The 9,112-nt window shown below is 33.4% G+C and overlaps 2 protein-coding genes across 6 annotated transcripts; both read right to left on the bottom strand.

The window, feature by feature from the left end:
• Positions 1–13: 13 nt before the first annotated feature.
• On the bottom strand, positions 14–4,409 carry LOC123213842 (dnaJ homolog subfamily C member 17-like). Of its 4 annotated transcripts, none has more exons than XR_006501759.1 (5): positions 4,050–4,407; positions 2,119–2,813; positions 1,860–2,042; positions 646–736; positions 14–353 (listed from the first exon to the last, which is right to left on the bottom strand). XR_006501759.1 is itself a non-coding variant. In XM_044633453.1 (4 exons), exons 2-4 carry the CDS (start codon positions 2,785–2,787, stop codon positions 976–978), a joined length of 873 nt encoding a protein of 290 aa, XP_044489388.1. In that variant the 5' UTR covers positions 2,788–2,813; positions 4,050–4,409; the 3' UTR covers positions 961–975. The 4 variants fall into 4 exon arrangements, 2 of the variants coding, with proteins under 2 accessions (XP_044489388.1, XP_044489389.1); XR_006501760.1 differs by lacking the exon at positions 14–353 and adding an exon at positions 1,580–1,723 and having other exon boundaries at positions 654–736; positions 4,050–4,409; XM_044633453.1 differs by lacking the exons at positions 14–353; positions 646–736 and adding an exon at positions 961–996 and having other exon boundaries at positions 4,050–4,409.
• A 1,030-nt stretch (positions 4,410–5,439) lies between these two features.
• Positions 5,440–7,652, bottom strand: LOC123213024 (chromatin-remodeling complex subunit ies6). 2 transcript variants are annotated; one of them, XM_044632346.1, is made up of 4 exons: positions 7,591–7,652; positions 7,270–7,454; positions 6,149–6,216; positions 5,440–5,795 (listed from the first exon to the last, which is right to left on the bottom strand). In XM_044632346.1, the coding sequence occupies exons 2-4, from the start codon at positions 7,442–7,444 to the stop codon at positions 5,664–5,666; spliced, it is 375 nt and encodes a 124-aa protein (XP_044488281.1). In that variant the 5' UTR covers positions 7,445–7,454; positions 7,591–7,652; the 3' UTR covers positions 5,440–5,663. The 2 variants fall into 2 exon arrangements, with proteins under 2 accessions (XP_044488281.1, XP_044488280.1); XM_044632345.1 differs by lacking the exon at positions 7,591–7,652 and having other exon boundaries at positions 7,270–7,584.
• Positions 7,653–9,112: the final 1,460 nt, after the last annotated feature.

Below are 9,112 nucleotides of genomic sequence, written 5' to 3'. Positions count from 1 at the left end.
CAAATAAAAAAAGGGTATATAAATATATCATCATATAAATGCAGAAAGAACCAGTTTCTTTTACAATAAAAGTACAGCCAAGAGAAATTTATCACTTGCTTAAACAGGCAGCAAGCTGCATTATGTTCTAGCTCCCATTTCCCCCCAAATTTGCAACAATTGCTAAACACAGCTTGTTCCAACTTCGTCTAAATTCTTGTAATGTTTATAGTAGAAATCTGAAACTGGCTGCCAATGACAAGTTTCTACACTCGTATCCAGTTCAATGTACAACTAAACCAAAGTCTCATCAGATTAAGATAATCGCTCTTCAAATATGCTGCAATCTCTGAAAGACGATGAGATGAAGGGTCCTGCATTTTCATTATTCATAAATGTCAGAGAGGTAATGTATGGTTATAAATCCTTTCATTTTGAGCCCCAACAAATATGATCCAACCATAAAAAATAGATAGACCATAGCAACCCGATAAATCACGCCCTTAATGGGGTAATCTAAGTGCTTTGATTGGAATATACTTGTTGAGCACCCCTGACAAATTAAGTAACATACCGCAGATCATAACAAAACAAAATCAGAAATAAACAAGCAAGCGACAAGAGATATGGTGACATGAGCAATCATGGGCGAAGGTGATTCCTTGCCTTCACTAAGAGTTACAAATGATCCGAGACATGATCCATTCAAGATTCTCTTCCTTCTCATTTTGACTTGTCACTTTTGTCTTTTTGCAGCCTGTTGAAAAGCATAGACAACTCATTACAAAACGAAGAAATGGGAACAAAAAAGACACAAATTAAATATAAAGTGCAACAAAAGGTCACGGCTTTACATGGCCCACACTGGTACATCATTTCAGTCTATCTACTGGCTCAACAGTGACATAATCCCACTTTCAGGCTTCACAAAAAGTACTACATGCGCATGCTATGATTTAGGTGCAGATGTAGCATGCTTTAGTACCAGCTTCCCAATCATGCATTAGCAGAAGTATACTGATCACATACCAATGCTAGTGAACAACATGCCAATTTTTTACCAAATATAAACCTGTTATTATATGATTATCTCCACCCATGCCATAATCTACTGATATTACAATTACTTTTAAAATTTTCAAAAAGGTTCCAACAATATAGTTCCGTATACATGACAAGATTCGTGGAGGAGGGGATAAACTGACAAAGACTCAAACCAAGCCCCATTCAAGGAAACACTAAGAACCAATGTTAAGTTATCCATAAACCAGTGATACTTTAGAAACATCCCAGAAAGTTGCAACTCTTAGTCCTACATCTGAAACAATAAAGTAGATTATGAAAACTCCAATTAAAAAATAGAAATCAGCATTCAAAATACCTGTATTCATACCCACCAAGATTAGGAAAATATAAGCCTATCTGTAAAATCTAAGGTTGATTGTGAACAGTCTAAAACTGAAAAATCTCCAACGTTATATCCAACAAACACTTGGAGAAACGCTAAGAGATAATTGCACTCAAGTTCAAATGACACGAATGTATATTAAAAACAAGTTTGCCAGTTATAATTACTAATAGCTTGTACAGTTTAACATACATGCAGGTGGAGAGTGAGAGACAGGGAGGGAGGAGGTGAAAGAGGTAACGGTGTATCAGCATGTGTAGCACATCATAAACATCTGAAGTTAGTAAAAGTATAGCCCTCAGTTGTAAGGTAAGCCCCACTGTTAATCACCTACAACTACAGGACAATTCAAGATACGATGCCGTGATTTCAATCCAAAATCCATGCAGTCAAAGATAAATTCTATTTTAAATCCAAGAGCATTTGAACTAAAAATTGAAAAATTATAATTAATAAAGATTATAAATCACACCATTTGGAGTTTTTGCAATACAGAGTCTTCATATGCTTGATAGCCGGCTCCAACCAAATTATCCAGGCCATCACTCTCTGCACAACTCTGTGAACTTGTAAATTCAGTTGCTACAGCAGGTTGAACAGGCAAAACCAGCAAAGGGTTTGAAAGACTTCCACAAACACTTCCTGTAGCGGCAACCTACAACAAAATAATATTAAACAATATGCAATCAAAAAATTATGAGCTTGCATAAGGTACTATTCAACAAACTCACCACTGCATCTTTAGTTGACATTACAACTAGCGCAGAACCTTTCTTCTTGGAGCTCTTAATAACAACATCTTCTACCTGTCCAAACTCTGCAAATATTTCTTTCAACCTCTCTGCACTATAATCCTCTCCCCCCTTCTCCCATGAAACCTTAAGCATCTTTTCCTTGTCCAAACCTACCCCAGCAACTGCAGCACCACTTCTACTTGTTTTAGTCTCTTTAACCGAAGCGGATGCTGCAGGAGCTCCTTTACTTGCTAGTGCAAGCTTAATTCTTGCAATCTCTTCCTTAAGCTCCCTGGCAATCCTCTCCTCTTCCTGTCGAGCTTTCACAGTTGGGTCAGGAGCAAAAGCAGCCCTTTCCCTCTCCTCAAGATCAGACCTCATCTTTCTCTTTCTCCCATCCTGCTGCACCAGTCGTTTTTCCTTCTCACGTTTGATTTTCAGAAGATCATCAAACAATTTCCTTGCCTTTTCGTCCTTCAAAATCTCATAAGATGACTTAAGCTTTTGGAAATTGGCATGGGCATCTGGGTCATCAGGCCGTTTATCCGGGTGTAGTTCTAAAGCCTTCAATTTATATGCTTTTGATATCTCTTTTTCACTGAGTTTAGCCCCTTCCTCACCAGAAGGTAACCCCAGTACTTTATAGTGATCAACATCTACATCCATTCTTTCTGATAGAAATTGATAATATACTGCAATCGAGGAAAAAAAAATCTTTAGTTAGGCATTGAATCAAATACATAAGCAAAGCTGGATTCGAACCGAGCCAAGCCAACCCAAGCCACGCTCAAACTCAGCTCAGTTTATCGCAAAACGTGCTCAAGCTTGAGTTCAGGCTCGGCGAGCTTGGAAAATTGTTGCACGGCTCTAGCTCGCTCACAAGTCGAACTACTCAAGATCTTGGCTCGGCTAGGCTCAACAAGCCCAATCCCGAGCTGAGCTTCTAACGAGCTTGCTCAACATCCCTGGCGGTGATTACTATTAAAGGAAAAGTTGAACAGAGTATTAATTTAAATAAATCTTATTTGTATGAAATCCTGTTGTTTTGGAAGAAACATTTTATTCTCCAAGGCTCCTCTTTTCTAAATGTTTGTGACATTTTGTTTCTGAACTTGCCTTTTTTTTTTTTTTTTTTTGCATTTTAATTTTTTTCAGATCCTGTTGCCCTCTTCGTTCCTCCCTTCCTCAAAATATCTACCAATCATAGCCATCCATGAAACTACATCTCTATCCACCATTCTATCAAAAATGTTCCTTGCTTCATTTATACTCCCACATTTACCATACATATCAGACAAAGCACTCTAAACTGCCTCATTTCAATCCAACCCAGTTCTCATAATATAACCATGAATCTCTTTACCTAAGCGTAAGCAGTGAAGAGCTGACACTGCTGCCAAAGCACTAGAAACTGTAAAGTTATTGGACACTGAATTTTCACTTCTTTGCAAGTTTCTGTACAAATCTAAAGCCTCCACCGTCTGATTATAACCTACATAACCCGAAATCATCGCAGTCCATGAAAAATTGCCTCTGTGAGGCATTTCATTGAACACTTTTCTTGTTTGTTCAAGAAACCCCATTTTCGTGTAAGCAGATATCATAGTGTTATATGAACACAGATCTCTTTCACTCATTGCATCAAAAACTTTCTGGGCATCAACTAAACTCCCACATTTCACATACATATCTAGCAAACAATTAGATATGAAGACACATCAAGCATTAACACAGTACACAGATTTGGTTTTTAAAGCACAAATGACAAAGCAAAGACAATTATCAATTTGAATAAAAAGAAGTACCAGCAAACACATAAAACTAAATAACACAAAACCCCCCAAATTAGAAACCCTAATTCCAAAATTAGGGTTTCTAATTTGGACAAACAATTAAAAATTCAAATAAACAAATAACAAATAACAAACCTTATATGTCCTTGTTGCTGAACTCGTCGCCTTCAAAAGCAAATGCTAGACAAATAGAAGTGCCCCAGAACCAAAATCAGAGATGATTCGTGACCGGAGTGGAACAGAGGAAGTGCTCGATCTTGAAAGGTAGAAGGAGTCGACCGGATGCTGAGAGACACTGAGTGATGAGGTTTTCCGAAAGCCGAAAGATGAAGAGGTTTACAGAAAGCCAGAAGATGCGTGCGTGAGATGGTGAGACACTGAAAGGTTGAAACTTGAAAGTTAAAGAAAAAAATTAAACTATGGTAAATTACAATTCAAGATCTTGTCTATCTCGAACTTTTTTTTAATGCAATATTTTCAAAACTGAAGCAGGCATCAACACTGTGAGAGAAGAGGACAATACTATCCATTGAAGAAGTCTTTAAATAGCTATTAAAAAAAATTTATTTAATTAACCATTAAATACATAATTTAAATTCTCTTTCCACATAAAAATAAATTTATGTTTATGTTTAAGTCTCACCAATAAACATTTTTTATATTTTCTTTGTAAAATACAAAGAATAAGCTAAACGTATTAAAAAATCAATGTTAAAACAAATTTTCATGTTAAAAAAATTATATTTTTAACCTAATTTATAACCCGTCAAACCGCTAACCTGAAAGACTTGAACAATTGAACAGAACAAAACAAATTGTTTCTGCTTTGCTCAACAAATGACAATTCGCACAGTTGAACTGCTCTGATCTGGTTTTTAGGACCACACTTTTATGTTTCTTCAACAACCTCTACACTCTTGTGCATTTCGCGTTGATTTTAATCAACTCTAAGTATATACTCTTGGCCAATCAAATTCGATTCGAATCTAATCCTGATTTTAGGCTAGTGTGAATAAATTTTAGCTTACTGAATTTTGTGTTGTTCTATTAAAATGATTTTTTTTTGAAAAAATCAAATTTATATGTTACCACATAAAATGAATGTGATTATGATAATTAAATTATGTATCATATTATATGTTAAAAATAATATAATTTTTTATATCGTATATTATATATTATATCATATTGTATAATATATTTTTTTAAAATAAAATTAAAGTTTTTTTATATTTTTCATTTTTATTTTTTCTTCAATTTAATAAAAAATAGAAAAAATTTGATCAAATATTCAATCACTTTATTACGAGAAAAGGTGATAGTTCCATATTGTTATCTCTAATAAAAATATTAAAGTATAATAAATTAAACCAAATTACTTAAAATCAACTAACAAAATTAGATAATGAGAAATCTAATGACTGGCTTGATGTATTCTTATAATTTAGAAAAAAAAAAAAAAAAAAAGCGTTAAAGGTTTTTAGAATTTCTTCTCTTTCATTAATATATTTCAAAATCAAATACATTCATGAATAGGATTCTTGTATAAAATCTGGCCACAATAAGAAACAAATAGAATTGCACAGAATGAAGTGAAAGTGAGGCACTTTGTGAAGAACTTGTTTCAAGGTTGTTTTGGAGTTTAACATTGCTTAATACATTCAACACAAACAAGAAATGGTTTAACACAATTGTTCTTCTTGGATTTGGAAACAAATGGCGGATATAGACGGCCTGAAAATTCGCAGGTCACTTGAGAACAACTGCTGCATTTCTCAGAGCTAGATATCTCTGTACATACTCATTAGGAAGCGATCTTACAAGCTTGAAGACTTCAGCATTAGCATAACGGAGATTCGTCCTCGGATCATAATAAGGTGCCTGCATTGTACAAATTTGGAATGAACTTGAGTGGAAATGAAATTGATTTGTGTTTAAGAGTTAATTAGCAGAACAAACAAGCTTAGCACAAACTTCGGTGCAAAGCAAAAGGGGATGGATTAGACTGAGAATGGCAAAGCGAGTATTACTGTTGAAAACGTGGGCTGAAAATGTTCTATGCAAAATCGTGAATGTGCAGTATAAGTTCTAAAGTGCTTTCGGATTTGAAGAATAACAAAAACATATCAAATTCTTGAGGCATAGTGCATTCATTCAACGATGGTCAGAATCATAACAAAAATGTCAGGCACAATAGATCTCCATTGATCACATCTTCCAATAGAGACACATACCTCGTATCCTGTTATATCGCAAAGTCTCCTGCAAGGATGCATAGAGGGCGGTGACTCAATGTTAACATCTGCAAAGGCAGAAACAATACAAGACTTAAAGATTCATCAGGCAGACTAAGACACTACTCTACAACAAAAACCAAATTAAAGAAAATAAAAAATGACATTTATCATCTTAGAGGCCAACATGAGATGCATCTCTGAGGTTTTAGAAACAATTTCACCAAACAAGATGCACTAGTAACAGTGTCATATATGCTGCAACCAAAAAAAATATTCAATACATCTATGAACACATCTAGCAAAGCCATCTACACATTCACATAATGCAATTAATCCATCTTTCGATATTACTGCCATGTAGATATATCATTACAAACCCTTGAATACTTCAAATACAAGGAACACTGGGTCACTTCAGTAGTAATATATGCCACAAACATCACAAATGCTCAGCTATTACAAATGTAAGTTTTCATTGAAGTTCAACATTTAAAACACTGAATAGGCGAATGATCATGTCACTGATTCATTATGGTCAAATGTTGCTTTTACATCAAGCTCCTTAATCCAACTCCATATGCAAGTTTGAGTATAATTAATAAAGCTGCATTTGGGGTGAAAGAAACCTATCTATATATAAACTGGAAACTAATGTATTATTATTAGTTACACATATAACAAACACACAGATTCAAGAATGATAAAAGCCCCAAAATCTACCATTCAACTTCTCTTTCTCCCTATTCAAAAGCATCACCTCATTCAAGGAAATGCAAAGAGGATGTGGAAATCCCATATGAACCATCTCTTCCCACTAATCACATCTACCCAAAATAAGCTCATTGATATAATGCAAATAGACCCATGAATTAAATTCCTCCCAATATTGTAACAACTCCACTCAAAACTAAAGTAAAATACGCTTGCATTTACATTTTTCTTTTAGTTAATGGATTACAAGACTCAACTCAACACCTTGATAAGCAAAGGTCTTGATTTTACTAAGAAAACAAAAGGGTTGCCACAAAATTAACCTCTTTCCCCAATAATGCATTAAAAAATTCACATACCAATGAAACAACAACATCATCAGGAAAAGGGTTTTTCTCTTTGCTTACAGGTGGGTTCATCAGGAGGATAATTCTGGTAATTCTCAGCTTGAAGAATTTGCTTAACATGTTTCCAGTGCCTACCTCTTGATTGGCCTTTTGGGTACTTTTCATACATCTGCACTCTCTTGAAACTCATGTAAGTTGGCAATACTAGCTCTGCTTCGATCACCTCCGCCTCCATCTCTCTCTCTCTGCTTAACCAAACCAAAGCTTAAAAAAATTGTAAAAAATCTAAACTTTTTTCACCCAGATAATTCAAACCCTACAAAGATCGTCACTTTAGATGGAAGGAGAGGAATGTATGATGGACCGGAGAGGAATACAAACCTTTGGTCGTGGCAAGGTGAATTATTAAACCGAGTAAAACGATGTCGGTTTACAAACTACAGAATTTCCATGTTTTTGTTTTTAGGGTAAAATTAAAAGAATTTAATTTAGGCCAAACAACTATGTCCCACCCAAGTTTAGGAGCATTTACAAGGTACACCCACAGGATTTATAAAACTTGAAGTTTTATCTATAACGTGACCGCTGTTAAAATTCTCAGTTAAAAGCAAGGGCAAAATTATCATTTTATCAATAATATTAAAAAATATAAAATTTATTACATTTTCTCCCCTAAGTTTTAAAAACTAACAACTTCACCTCTACCTAAATTTGTTAACTTTGAAAAGTCATATTTTCCTCTTAAATTTTTTCTTTACCTCTCTGTCTATCATCTTTGGCGTCGATGACCTCCACTCTCTATTATAAACTGTTGATTGACACATATAAATAAATTTGGAATAGATTTCTTTTAGAGACAAAAAGATCTGACAAAATCTAAGAGAAAATATCTGAATTTCAAATCTCTCTATCCTAAATCATTGGTCAACACACGTAGACAAATTTGGAACAAATTTTTTCGTCGGAGACGAAGAGATTCGACGAGACCTGGGAAAAGAGATTTGAAATCTCTTCACCTAGATCTCTTTATCAATGAAAATGTTTCGTTGTCATTTTTTTTAGATCGTTGGAGAAAGTGGTCGAAAGAGAAAAAATTCTAAGCTTTTAGGGGGGATGTGATTTTTTAAAATTAAAAAACTTTATGAGGGGTAACATGTTAACTTTTAAAATATAGAAGAAAAAAATATAATAAATTTATATTTTTTAATATTATTAGTAAAATGACTGTGTTACCCTTACATCTAATGAAAAATTTTAACTCTTGTTGGTCAATGGGGTGGACTTTGGGTTTTTTAAACCCTATAAATGTAACTTTGGAATCACACTTAAACTTAGGTAAGAAGTAGTCTTTTAACCTTTAATTTAATATTTCAAGTCCTCTTTTAGCTTTTTTATTGTTTAGAATCCATACATTGTCAATATGAGGAAGAGAGTTTTAAACAGAGAGAAAATGTCAAAGGAAGAGATATCATCGGGATATGTTGTTATTCATCGGAGAAATTTGAAATCTTAAAAAAAAATTATTACTTTTTAATTTTTAATCTTAAGAAAAAATTGTTAATTTTTTTTAATAAAAATTGACTGATAGGTAAATATTTAATTTTTAAAATTTCACAAATAAGAATCTAAAATTACACTAAATCTTCTATGAGAATAAATCTTTTGGCCTTTTATTAAACTTGTTTGAGTTTTAGTGCTTTAGGAGTGGAGTACAAGTTTTTCCAAATTTTATGAGTAAAAATTTAATAAAATTATATATATCTATTTTAAATATATAAATAAATAAATATTTAATTTATACTATCAAATAATTAAATAATTTTAAATTATACATGTAGTTGTATATCATTGACATATATATATATATATATATATATATATATATATATATATACTGGAAAAT

Source organism: Mangifera indica, chromosome 4 (assembly GCF_011075055.1).
Source record: "Mangifera indica cultivar Alphonso chromosome 4, CATAS_Mindica_2.1, whole genome shotgun sequence".
Taxonomy (NCBI): Eukaryota; Viridiplantae; Streptophyta; class Magnoliopsida; order Sapindales; family Anacardiaceae; genus Mangifera; species Mangifera indica.
The sequence above is the reverse complement of the archived record's forward strand: the minus strand, read 5'-3'. Positions and strand labels throughout refer to the sequence as shown.